At 38.6% G+C, this 13,262-nt stretch overlaps 1 protein-coding gene across 1 annotated transcript in view; it reads left to right on the top strand.

Annotated features, from left to right (window-relative positions):
* triob (trio Rho guanine nucleotide exchange factor b) overlaps positions 1 to 13,262 on the top strand; it is a 98,846-nt gene that overhangs the window by 59,716 nt on the left and 25,868 nt on the right. Inside the window, exons 17-34 of the mRNA XM_029505401.1 lie at positions 1,823 to 2,018; positions 2,217 to 2,383; positions 4,879 to 4,998; positions 6,682 to 6,780; positions 6,895 to 6,987; positions 7,182 to 7,331; positions 7,448 to 7,562; positions 7,762 to 7,877; positions 9,205 to 9,327; positions 9,689 to 9,883; positions 10,328 to 10,443; positions 11,137 to 11,203; positions 11,321 to 11,430; positions 11,527 to 11,596; positions 11,838 to 11,927; positions 12,179 to 12,271; positions 12,401 to 12,512; positions 12,693 to 12,883. Coding sequence (XP_029361261.1) covers positions 1,823 to 2,018; positions 2,217 to 2,383; positions 4,879 to 4,998; positions 6,682 to 6,780; positions 6,895 to 6,987; positions 7,182 to 7,331; positions 7,448 to 7,562; positions 7,762 to 7,877; positions 9,205 to 9,327; positions 9,689 to 9,883; positions 10,328 to 10,443; positions 11,137 to 11,203; positions 11,321 to 11,430; positions 11,527 to 11,596; positions 11,838 to 11,927; positions 12,179 to 12,271; positions 12,401 to 12,512; positions 12,693 to 12,883 — 2,223 coding nt within the window. The remainder of the gene's footprint in view (positions 1 to 1,822; positions 2,019 to 2,216; positions 2,384 to 4,878; positions 4,999 to 6,681; positions 6,781 to 6,894; positions 6,988 to 7,181; positions 7,332 to 7,447; positions 7,563 to 7,761; positions 7,878 to 9,204; positions 9,328 to 9,688; positions 9,884 to 10,327; positions 10,444 to 11,136; positions 11,204 to 11,320; positions 11,431 to 11,526; positions 11,597 to 11,837; positions 11,928 to 12,178; positions 12,272 to 12,400; positions 12,513 to 12,692; positions 12,884 to 13,262) is intronic.

Below are 13,262 nucleotides of genomic sequence, written 5' to 3'. Positions count from 1 at the left end.
CTTTCATGGAAAACTTTTCCAAGACTAAAAAAAAGAATATCCTTAGTGGTGTCAACATTAAGTGGATGCAGCTTCTTTGGTCTGACACTTTTATGGATCCGGGTTTAAGGATCCACTCTGCCACTCTCTGTTTCTAAGAGAGCTCAGCAGGTCCCCTTGTGTCTGTGACCTACCAGCTGCTAGTTGAGCGAGTGGAAAGAAGCTGTTCTGGACCGTAGAGGGTCCTGCCAGTCTCACGCTCTTATCACAGAAAAGGCTTAAAAATATAAAGCTCATGCTATGTTTTTGGATTGGCTTTTTTTTAATTGGCTGCATTGGCCTGACCACATTAATAATGTGAAAGTGAGGGAAAGGTTGTGACATCTGCTTTACATGAATATTTTGCCACAAAGTAAGAGGGCACCCCTACAGGTGGTTTGTATTGTCCATTAAACTAAGACTGCATTCTGCCAATCAAAGGCAGAAAAGTTAATATCCAACTCATCACATCAGCTGGCCTGGGTAACTAGACTTACTACAATATGGTGCATAAAAGTGATATATATATATATATATATACCAACAAGTATTAAGTTCACTCTCCCTTCTATTTTTATTTATATAACCTCTAGTGCTTGCACTCTTGATTTAAAACACACTTTGTGTGTCAGTTGTAGCCTGGGGACGGACCTGAGAGAAATTACAAATTTTTACAATTTCAAATTGCAAATGGCATGTCCTGGGCACTCTCACACATACATTCAGTGAAAGCTAAGGAGTTACCCAATTAACTAATGCTGTGCCAATTTAGCTTTGGTGCACACGATTGTAGACATGCAAACATCAGCGCTGCCTGTGTAACTGCTGGACTGTCCTTTCTGCTGATGGATGACAAATTCTTTCTGATGAATTCTTGTCATTTTCCAGTTGTCAAGTACGCTTTCCAAATAGAGAAGCGAAATTTTGCATACCTTTGGAGAAACTGCTGACTGTGCCATAAATGCCAACATCAAAAGTGAAAATCTGACATAACATATGATTTCACAGTATAACAGGCCCTTAGTAAAAGCCAGTAGTGCAGTCACTCAAAATTGAACTTGGGTCAAATATAGTTAATAAAGCTTGTTTCCCCTTGACGATGCTTTCAATAAAACTAAACACATCCTCTAGTTGCCTTCCAGGAAAGGGAGCGCTTCACCACAATGAGAAAAAAACCTCTATGACAAGTGAGCAAATCAGGCAACAGATTACATTTACTAGATCATAAAATTATATAATTCCACCAAAGGGTGTATTATGATGAACATTTATTTGCAACAATAACAATAAAATCTCCGTGCCCCAGAGCAAGTCTTGGGTAAACTCTGAAAAAGTGTAGAGCAGACTTGCATAGTGTGGTTAAAAAATAAGCAGACAGACAGAGCTGGAGGCTGCCAGGATCAAGGTGCCCATGGTATCATGACTCACTCTGCGTGGGCAATCAGACAAGCACTGACACCTCAGTACATCTGGTTTACCGGCCATGCCTAACCACTGTATTTATGCTATCTGTTATTATGACAGTCAGTGCAGGGTGTCAGATTACAGCCATTAAACTGTCTGACTTAAAAAATTGCTTCATCATAAAATTGCAAAGATCATTAAAAGGTTGTTTATTTTTTTGTATAGATTTTGATCCTTTAACAGTTTGTGCTTGAAATTCCAAATCACCTTCTCTTTTCCTTTTCACCATCAAATGAAAAACCAAAGCAAGATAAATATCAGTTTCAGTCGTTTTTATGAAGATTTTTTTTACCCTTTTTATGTATGGGTTAAGGCTTTCTGTTCCTTTTCTCCCTCTAAGATCATCTCGGATCTAGAGTCATGGAACGAGGAACTGTCACAACAGATGAGTGACTTTGACACAGAGGATCTGACACTGGCTGAACAGAGGCTACAGCATCATGCAGACAAGGCTCTTACCATGAACAACCTTACTTTTGACGTCATCCACCAGGGACAAGAGTTGCTGCAGTATGTCACAGAGGTCCAGGCATCTGGTGAGTGTGGGAGTAAACTTCCTTTATTTATTAAATGCTGGTTGCATTGTAAGCACAGATTTATTTTATTTAGGTTTACAAGTCTGTAAATATGAGGTTCTAATTAAAGGGAATAAATAAGGGAAATATTGAGTCAAAGAACGGAGGTAACTGAAATGGCAACCCGAGGTAATGTAATGAAATGTCCACTGTGCGCAGGTGTGGAGCTGTTATGCGACAGAGACGTGGACATGGCTACACGGGTCCAGGACCTGCTGGAATTTCTCCACGAGAAGCAGCAGGAATTGGACCTGGCAGCAGAGCAGCACAGGAGGCACCTGGAGCAGTGTGTCCAATTAAGGCATCTCCAGGCTGAAGTCAAACAGGTATGTACTTGAAGAATGAAAGTATAAAGAAGAAACAGGAGCAGACAGTAGGTAAAAAAAAAAAACAGCTGTCTGTGCATCTGAGAAATAAACACACATAGGCCTATTTGTGATGCCCTTTTTTCCCTCTAAGCCAGGGTCAAACTGATATGTGGAAAACTGTTGTGACAGTTTATTGCTGCAGACATGCTATAGAATCTTCTGCCTGTACATGTACGTAGATGAATCACCCTCTGTCAACAATCACTTCTCTCTCTCTGATTGCATTATTTCTGTCTACATCTGTCTCTGACTTTGGGGAATAGACGGAGTGCTATGGTTGTATAACTGGCCAAAGTTCAATCTGAGAGGGAGATAAATGTGTTTAGTGTTACAGAAGACAAATGGACGAGTGAGAAATTTACTTGATAGACTAAGAGCAGAAATAGAATTTCTTAGCTTATTTCTGTGCCAGTGAAGAATTTGTCAACTAGTAACTTCCTCCCAATATTTTTTCAGTAGTTGAATACAATTAGAGCACAGAAAATTGCGTGGGCTTTTGTGATTCAACCAACTGATGTTTCAAGGCAAAACAACAGAAAACATGGAGCCAATAGTCCCTGTTATCATAGTGATGCAGCTTAATAATTAGAGACTTTACACTCCAGCTAGTACAAAATTTTATGAAAAGTTTTGACAAAAGTAGTGGCAGACATGAAATTTAGACTAAAATAACCAAAATTGCATAAAGTATATGGCTGTATAAAGTATTGTCACACTGTTTGGCCAGATCTTACAGTGATGATAATGTGCTGCCAAAATGATGCTACAGTGTTATTTTTACTCATCTGCCAACTGGGAGGCAGAATTAGAAATAATCAGCTATGGCCTGTTGCAGAAACTTGTCTGTCTGTGTAGGTAATGGTAATTTGCAAATCAGAATTGTTTTCAGAGGTGCCTTTTGTTTGTTTGTTTTCTTAGTCTAGTAAATATAGTTGAATGACCTACATTGCACTTTATAATATACATTGTGGATTTCCCAGATTTTTTTCTTAAATACCACTTAAATAATTTTTTCCACTCCTCCATTGGAAAGCTTTGTTATTATATGGCGTGCACTGATTCCTGGGAAAATTCCTGCAACTCTTATTACACCAAAGCTGGATACAGTCATACTCTGGTAATTGTAGGCTGTATATTTATTTATATGTATTCTAGCCTTTCAGTCTTGGGCAGAAATTACCACTAAAGTTACTATTGTTAGTGTTTTCTCTTTTTTGGCAGCTTGAAAAGTCGCAAACCCAGAAGGTAGTTATATGTTAGGTCTGCTCTCTATGTCATGAAGAAATGTCTGTTTGAGAATAGGGATTAGGACAAACCAACAGTTATAAGGAGTTAAAAGATAAAATCAATGCTAGTATAATAAAGTAGTGTTGCTATAGTGACCTAGCATTAGAATTTCTAATCTAATAGGAGACCATACTGTACCAATTAATCATATATGTACTCATCACCCATTATTTACATCATATATCACCTCTGATATCAGTAGCCAACACTCATACCTATTCTGCCTCAGGACACTGTAAATGAAATGGAAATATCTTTCCCATTGAAACTGATGAAAAACAGAGGCCAGCATTGTGTTACGTCATCAGTTTTATTGCCAAGCTTCAGTTGCACTTCTGCCTGTCACCCACTGAGTAGGTGTGTTAGCTGATTTAGAGAGTGAGAGTGGTATCTTTGTGAGACTATTCTTTAGCTAGACCAAGAACAAAAACAAAAAAATCAAACAAAAAGAAAGACAACGAGCCAATAGGATTTTCATTTGATTTACATGGGTTTGTGTGTTACGGGATGTTACCTTCGGTGGTTGTATACAGAGGAGAGAAAATAGAGAAGGGAGGATAAGGAAATGTGTGCAAGGTGAGGTTTGAAGAGTCGAGTGATTGAAAAAGGACAGTGTGAAGAGGTTTAAAAGGTTGAGGAAGCAATGAACAAAATATATGAGAAGGGACAGATGAAGGGCAAGTGCTGGGCCACATGAAGAGAGAAGACTGATGAGGTGGTAAATGTAGGGAGATGCTAAAGAACAAAGAATACCAGAGAGGATTGACACTTTCAGGGGTCAACTTACACCTTTTTGTCAGTAATTTATTAATTTTTATTTTTGGTCAAGATATTTTCCTTGCCTCATTAAATGGGCCATATTTACAGGTCATATGCTGTAGTCTCTTTGACCATTCAAAGCATTTTGACAGCACTACATCTTACACGTGTGCCACTTTTATCATCACAGACAATTAAAGGGTTTGCTATCTAATCTAAGAACAATCTGGCATGCACACTGTAGATTCCAGGAATTGACTTACTGACCTTTGTGTGAGAGTGGATATCTCCTGAACCACAATGGTCCAGGCACAATGGTCTATTTCCAGTCTGTGAAAAAAATGAATCAGGACTAATCGGAAGACAATTTTTATATGCATGTGCATGTCTGTTTGTGTATGATCTAGGTGCTGGGTTGGATTCGTAATGGAGAGTCAATGCTGAATGCTGGTCTGATCACAGCCAGTTCATTACAAGAGGCTGAACAGCTACAGAAGGAACATGAGCAATTCCAACATGCAATAGAGGTAAATGAAACAGTACCTAAAATTACTGGCCGGTTGGTGCTGCAGACATCAAAAATTTAATATATCCTGTTGCTCCTTGTTTGTATTCATGGTATTTAGCACCACTTCTCGTTTGTGCTCATTCATTGACATAGACATAATGCTTGATTATTTTATTTTTTTTGCCATTCTAAAACTGTGCTCAGTTTCATGTCTGTCTGCACCACCATCCCCCCTTTCTATCACAAGTCACAAATGAAATGGAATAATGAGCAGCTAATATCTATATACCTCTCTTTTTCCTCTTTCGCCGTACCTTTTCCTTTTTCCTCTCTCTCTTTACCACTGCTTGTGCGGGAAGCATTTCCTTTGAACTTTATCAAGCCTGCCTCATTTTAATGCAGGCCTGTACCTGACCTACTTCTGCAGAGCTCACATATACACAAAGATGCTCACTCAGAAGAAGGTGGTTTATGATGATTGCTTACTTGAGACTGGAATTTTAACTACAGTCCCTGAAAGCCACAGTAAGACCTGTATGGTGAGAAAATAATAATGTATATGGAATTGTCTTGGGTCCAGTGCCATACCATACCAACAAATAAAGCAGGGAGCAGTCAACCAATTACAGATAAAAGTACACTCAATTATGAACTGAAATATACTGAAGAGAAAGCAAAATGTTTAATTAAGAATTGATGTTTTCCATTTGCATGCATTTTGTAATTCACTTCCCGTTGTGGCCAAAGTACGATATGGTCTCTGAACACAAGCCAGGGTATTAACCACTGAAACTATAATTTCTGTCATTTTTGTGGGCGTGACCGTGCCCCCTTAACAAAAGGCTGATGCTTTTGAAACAGAAGAGGGAGAATCAATTGTTGGGTATTTGTCATGCATTTTGTGGATAATGGTGGACAAGTGTTCTTGACAAGCTGCCCTTAACTCAGCTTCCACTGAGGTCAGTAATATATTATTGCTTACATAGATGTATGTGGAAACATGAATAAACATAAAGTTGAAGAGTTTCAGACAGCACATTAATTCAGGAAAATACTGTACTTGTTCTCATTTCTACCAAGGAAAGCTGCACACAGCTCAAACTAAATCTGCCATGTTTATATTACAATGCATATTGCAACTTTTTTCAAAAAGCTTTACTAAAATCGTAAATTCATTCTCAAAGTGGCTTTCTGGATATGAGAATTAGTGTAACTAAAAAGACTCCCTGAAAATGCATTAAAGGCATATGAATTAATATCAGTGATACTCTACATACAATGCTGAAATAAAAAAAAAAAAAATCTTTAGTTGAAAAGACAAAATGTTATGCACCAGCTGACAGTGTTTTTATTTGGTAAGGAGAAAATTGAACAGATTAGTTTTTCTCAAAGGAGCTATTTGTAAGATGCATCAGCATCAATAGTCTCTGAGAAATTTTCAGCATCAAGATTCAGGAAATAAGGGTTAGTTTTCCTGTCCCCACCAAACCCCTTACCCCCAAAGTGTACTCACTTACTTACTTACTTACTTCATGGCACAGCCCTAATCAGACATTACATTTATTTACCTAGTTTTTCTCCTAGTCCTCCACCCTGTATTATGCTCTGGCCATTCTTCCAAAGCAATAATTTTGATTCTGAGATCCTTGTAAGTCAATGAGTGAAGTGAATTTCATTATATCTCTGTCTTACCCCTATATAGAAGACTCATCAGAGTGCACTGCAGGTACAACAGAAGGCTGAGGCCCTTCTACAGGCCAACCACTATGATATGGATATGATCCGAGACTGTGCAGAAAAGGTAGCATTCTCTTGGCTCACTGAAGGAAAGCAAAACTTTCAATGTGGGCAGTGCAGTGTTATGTTTTTTCAAAGCTGTAAATGGAAAAAAATGAATTGTGTTTGTCATTTTAAGGTGGCAGACCATTGGCAACAACTGATGCTGAAGATGGAGGACCGTCTGAAGCTAGTTAATGCCTCTGTGGCCTTCTACAAAACCTCTGAACAGGTGTGTGTGTGGGAGTGAGTGTCACCATCTGATATGGGTAGTTCTCTTCAGAAGGCTTAAAGAGACTCTTCAATTAGGTATCAGAGCAAAGCATGATTGCAAAATGACCCAAGGAAGTTGCATCTGTTGCATGAAGATTAGTCTTTGATCCTTATCTCACTGTAGTTTTATGTACCTAATTATCAATGTCTCAGGTATGCAGTGTGTTGGAAAGCCTGGAGCAGGAGTACAAGAGAGAAGAAGACTGGTGTGGTGGTGCTGATAAACTGGGTCCAAACAGTGAGTCAGATCATGTCACTCCCATGATCAGCAAACATCTTGAGCAAAAGGAGGCCTTTCTCAAGGTGAGAAAGATGATGGTACTTAAAATAGCGAAATGTTTGTGGCTCTTTAGAATTTTTAGTGTTGTATCTAGTAGAATATAGAGGATGCTCTTATTGACACCGTATGTGCTTTACAGGCCTGTACATTGGCCAGACGTAATGCTGATGTCTTCTTGAAGTATCTGCACAGAAACAGTGTCAACATGCCTGGCATGTTGTCCCATGTCAAAGCTCCAGAGACTCAGGTTAAGAGTAAGTTCACAACATCATAAATCACTGTTATCATTTCTGTATCTTAGTTTTACTGGCAATGATTAGCTAAAGTTAAATTTTCCACTCATTCTTAATTTAAACCCAGCATTAAATGAAGGTGTGTGTTCAGTATCATGCTATTATGCTGTGATAAACATTTTCAATGCATTTGTTTTTTATGCCTGTGCTGTTTCATCAGATATTTTGAATGAGTTGCTGCAGAGAGAGAACAGAGTACTCCACTTCTGGACCATGAGGAAGCGAAGGCTGGACCAGTGCCAGCAATATGTAGTGTTTGAACGGAGTGCCAAACAGGTGTGTTTGTGTATGTGAGTCCATATGTGGGCTGATCTTTTTTTTTTTTTTGCAATAAGCACAACTCAGAGATGTGGCTGAGCGGATCAGCACTTTGTGTAATTCATTTCACTACAGAGAGAGTCTCTGTTAGATGAATGGATCCTGATTAAAAAGGCACTATATCAACAAGTGGACTTGTCAGCGTTAGCATGCAGCTGCATCTTCCATCTTGTTTTGTCTCCCTTTTTAAAAATGAAACACACAGTCTGGTTTTTCGTAGTAATGATACATTTTAAAAGTACCAGAAGTGATGCAAGTTGGCAGGCATATGTTACAATGACAATGTAAAAGAGAGCTGTTAGTGTGCTATGGTAAATTTAAGCACTACATTTATTACACGGCATTGTCAGACAAATGTCTCCAATCACTCAATTTCCCCTCAGGGAGTGTTGAATATTTCAAACTCTGGGATTGAGATTGTAAAGTTTTTTTGTGCTTTAAAAGAGCCAAAGATCTGAACTACAGAGGGCATTAATGTCAAGTCACAAGATCACTTTTTTTTTTCTTAGATAAGCCACTGTTCAAAGATACCAAAACCTGTGGGATGGATGATATTATCCAAGTTATCCTCTCACACAGACATTGACCTGACATTTCCACTCTTAAACAACTTTGAATTAACTTAGAATCCATGGCCTTAACTTTTAACTGTATCTTAATGTGCCAGATATAATGCTGTTTGAAACCAAGACACTTGGCTCCCTCTTGTGGAATTTGGATTGCAAGGTGCAGGCACGCAGCAATGCACTCTTCCATGAACATAGAATGATCATTTTAGTACATGGCTATTTTGGGATGAGTATGGTTTTATCTCTGGGGCCCAAATACTGTCTGGTCTCATAGTTTGACTGTGGAGGTTCTTCCACTGCAGTTCAGGGAGGTTTCAGCTGTGAGACCAATTGTAAACTGGAAAAATATTCAAAAGAACATAAATTAAGTATGTTTCCTTTGGTAACAAGAAATGTATGACGAAGTGAAAATGGTGGAGGAAATGGGCAAACAAGCATGCTGAACAGATATGTTTCACTCCTACTGCATCCTTGCTGATTCCAAAATTATATGGTTATCAGCGTTACCAGTCCTGTCTTTAAAAAAATATGGGAAATGTTATATCAAACTCAGATCGGTAAAAATTAAAGACATGTCACAATGGATAAGTGTGAATTGGGTGTTTCTGCTTGTACCAGATCAACAGATTGTCATTGTTAAAAGAATCTGTGTCTAATTGTGTAGCTAAAATCCCTTCAGTATCACTGTTCTCATCTTTCATTGGTTGTTTCCTCAGGCCCTGGAGTGGATCCATGACACTGGGGAGTTTTACCTGTCCACACACACATCCACCGGTTCCAGTATTCACCACACACAGGAGCTGCTGAAAGAACATGAAGACTTCCAGATCACAGCAAAGGTGTGTGTGTGTCTGTGTCTGTGCGTGCATGGTGTGTGTGATCCTGTTTGTTGGTGGATATATCACAGTGGAAAAGACTGTAAAGACTATGCATGTTTTTGTACTGCTGACTCTCTTGTTGTGTATATGTTTGCACAGTCCTGTGAACCTCTGTGCAGCCCATTCCCTCTGCATTGTATTTTCCTAATTCTTCTTTATTGTATTAGAGAACAAGCTATAGTGTCCATTAAGCAACGTCCTGATTCCCAACTCTCTCCCTCTGTCTTTCTCTTTTCTGCCTATCTACTTTTCCTCTACCGGAACTGCCTCTCTGTGGCCACCTTCTCTCTGTATCCCTCCCTGAATGTCTCTCTTTTGACAGCAAACCAAAGAGAGAGTAAAGCTGTTGATCCAGCTGGCAGATGGGTTTTGTGACAAGGGCCATGCCCATGCCCTGGAGATAAAGAAATGGGTGTCCTCAGTGGACAAACGCTACAGGGACTTCTCTCTCCGCATGGACAAATACCGAACCTGCCTGGAAACGGCCCTTGGCATTTCTTCTGACTCAAACAAGGCTGTAAGTTCTCAGCAATAGTAAAAACGAAAGAAAAATTCAGATCAGATATATTCTTCCTAGCGTATTAAATTAAGTAAGTATTAAACCTTGGGTTCATGAAAGATTATGACATGGAAACAGTCATAGATAATGGAAATCCCTGGCAGAAGTTAAGGACTGAATCTTGGTCTTCTGTCTTTTTAGTGCAGGATTTAAACAACAAACATTTAATTTCATTATACAAACTTTCCATGACTTTGACTTTATTTTGGTTTCAAGTGTGAGCGCCTGAACCGGATAATCAGATCTAGATGGATATTGTAGACATTCTATCAATGCAGCTTCCTTTTTAAACCTCTCCCAATAATTAATTTAAATGAAATAGTGCCACACATCAGTGGGTCAACGACTGAACACTATGCCTGTTCTGCACCACATAATAGCCACTGTCTTCTGTATTTAAAGAGTAAAGACCTGCAATTAGACATCATCCCAGCCACGGCTCCAGGGTCAGAGGTCAAATTGAGGGATGCTGCCCATGAACTCAATGAGGAGAAGAGGAAATCAGCACGACGGAAAGAGTAAGTTTCGCAGACATTTCCCCAGCATACCATCTGCCGATGACCATCTGATGTTCAGTATCGCACGCAGTATCATTCATTTCCCACGCAGATCTGGAGAAATGACAGTATGAATAATGCAGGGGAAATAAATAAATAAGTATATATATATATTATTAGTATTATTCTATTTTTTTTATTTATTTTGTTGGATTTACATTTTATAACTGTTATAACTGTTGAATGATCGCAGTAGTGATAGAATTCTGACGCTGAATGTCAATTTACTCAGCGAACATGAACACATCTTAGTGAAGCCAATCAACAATTTAAACAAATGGAGGTGGGGTTTATGGTCCATGTGAGGAGACTCATATAATGTAATGTGCCTTTATCACAAAATGTCAATGATGTTGTATGGAATATCTGGGGTCTTAAGTTTTAAATTATGAGGGAAACTGAACCAGGAGGCAGGCATAATGGGGTACATACGGGGACAACATTTTATTGATTTATATTCACACATCAACATTTCTATTATGTGGATTGAGTTGGTTAACTTGGCTAATTGCATGCAGACATTAATTTAAACAAGAATGAGCTGTACCTTGTGTTTATTTGCACACAAGTTACAAAGACTATAAAAAAGAGTATGGTGTGAAACCTTACTATGTTCATCACAGTTTCCTCTCACAATGTGTCACATCTTTTTAGATTTATAATGGCTGAGCTGATTCAAACAGAGAAAGCTTACGTCAGAGACCTACGGGAATGTATGGATGTAAGCACTGTACCAAACACACACAAACCACTCATTTGACTGATCTCACAATATTAAAACAATTCGACATCTCCTGACTTGTAGTAAACTGACTATCTTTTGTGTGTGTATACTCAGACGTACCTGTGGGAGATGACCAGTGGTGTTGAGGAGATTCCTCCTGGTATCGTCAACAAGGAGCATATCATCTTTGGGAACATGCAGGATCTCTATGAGTTTCATCACAAGTCAGTAGAGCAGTGATCTGTGAACATTCAATTCCTATTCCTATTCTACTCATCTGACTAATTCTTCCTTCTCTAAACATTTCTATTGCTGTATAGTATCTTCCTGAAGGAGTTAGAGAAGTATGAGCAGCTTCCAGAGGATGTCGGCCATTGTTTTGTGACATGGGTGAGAGTTATGACTTTTATTTATATGTATCAGTTCATATTGTTGTTCAAGAGATATGCTTAGGAAAAGCTTGGCAAATACAAATTTGCTTTTTTATTTTAATTTATGTTGTTTAATCAGCTTTTTATACTGTACGGTTGGTCTATTTTAGAAATTAACAGCCAGAGCATAGTACCGTACATTTGACCAGCATCGTTGTAATACTTTTTTTTTTTTTTTGGATGATATTTCCTCTTCTCAGGCTGATAAGTTCCAGATGTATGTGAACTACTGTAAGAACAAGCCTGACTCCACTCAGCTCATCCTGGAGCATGCTGGACCCTACTTTGATGTAAATATCCACCTTTTTTTTTATTTTTTTTTTTATTATATGTATGATTTTATTTGTACACTGAGTGATGTCTCATATACTGTAATATATGAACTGTTTCTTTAATTTAAATTCAACGCCATGTAATGAAGTTGTACAAAATGCACATTTTGATCTCCCTTTTATTGCATTCTGTGAGCTTCCATAGAATGTCTGTCAATGATGATGACCTTCGCTTGGGTAATACATGTTTCTGCCCTTTGGCTTTACAGGAAATTCAGCAACGACATCGTCTTGCCAACTCTATTTCTTCATACCTGATCAAACCAGTCCAGAGAATAACTAAGTACCAGCTTCTCCTCAAGGTACAGAATACATTTACATTTAAGAAATCTGGTCAGGATGCATTTCAGAAAATGCATACCGAATGATGGAAATTATTACTGTGCCCCGCACCTTTTTTACGTATTTATGTGTGTGTGTTCCTGTTGTAGGAATTGTTGACGTGCTGTGAGGAGGGAAAAGGTGAAATCAAGGATGGTCTTGAAGTGATGCTAAGTGTCCCCAAGAAAGCAAATGATGCCATGCATCTCTCTATGCTGGATGGTTAGTGTACACACACGCACACACACACACACACTACAAGAGCCTTCTTGTGTGACATTGCATTGGCTAAATTACCTAGCTATGAATCAGATAGAGCTTAAGTACATTTTCCGTTTTCCATAGAGTAAACACAAGCAAAGACCTTATGTTGCTCTCCCTTCTTTTACTTGACTGTTTCAGGTTTTGATGGAAACATTGACTCCCAGGGTGAGTTGATACTCCAGGAATCCTTCCAAGTATGGGATCCCAAGACTCTCATACGCAAGGGCCGTGACAGACACCTATTTCTCTTCGAAATGTCTCTGGTCTTCAGCAAAGAAGTCAAAGACTCCAATGGGCACAGCAAATACCTCTACAAGAGCAAGCTCTTTGTAAGTGATGAACAGTTTGATGCACTTGAGAGTTGAGGTTGTTTTTGTACCAATTATGACAACATGAATAGATACATACATGCTTGGTTTCCCCGTTGGTCCATTAAAAGACCACTTGGGTGGACATTATTTTTTTATTATGCCTCCTTATTATTGATAGCCAGAGTTGTTGGCGTTATGTTTTCAGGTTGCCCACTTTTTCCGTCTGGCCATATCATTCTCATGATTAAATTAGGTTTTGTTGATAAAGTGCCAAAAGTCTAATTCACTGTGAACTCACTAAACATTCATGAGTCATGAATAACTATGATTCTGATAAAATTTCAAACAAATGATAGAATAACAAAAGTATGACATTGTATATCCAAATGGCCAAAGG

Source organism: Echeneis naucrates, chromosome 6 (genome assembly GCF_900963305.1).
Source record: "Echeneis naucrates chromosome 6, fEcheNa1.1, whole genome shotgun sequence".
In the NCBI taxonomy this organism is placed as follows: domain Eukaryota; kingdom Metazoa; phylum Chordata; class Actinopteri; order Carangiformes; family Echeneidae; genus Echeneis; species Echeneis naucrates.
This window is presented reverse-complemented; position numbering and strand designations above follow the sequence as displayed.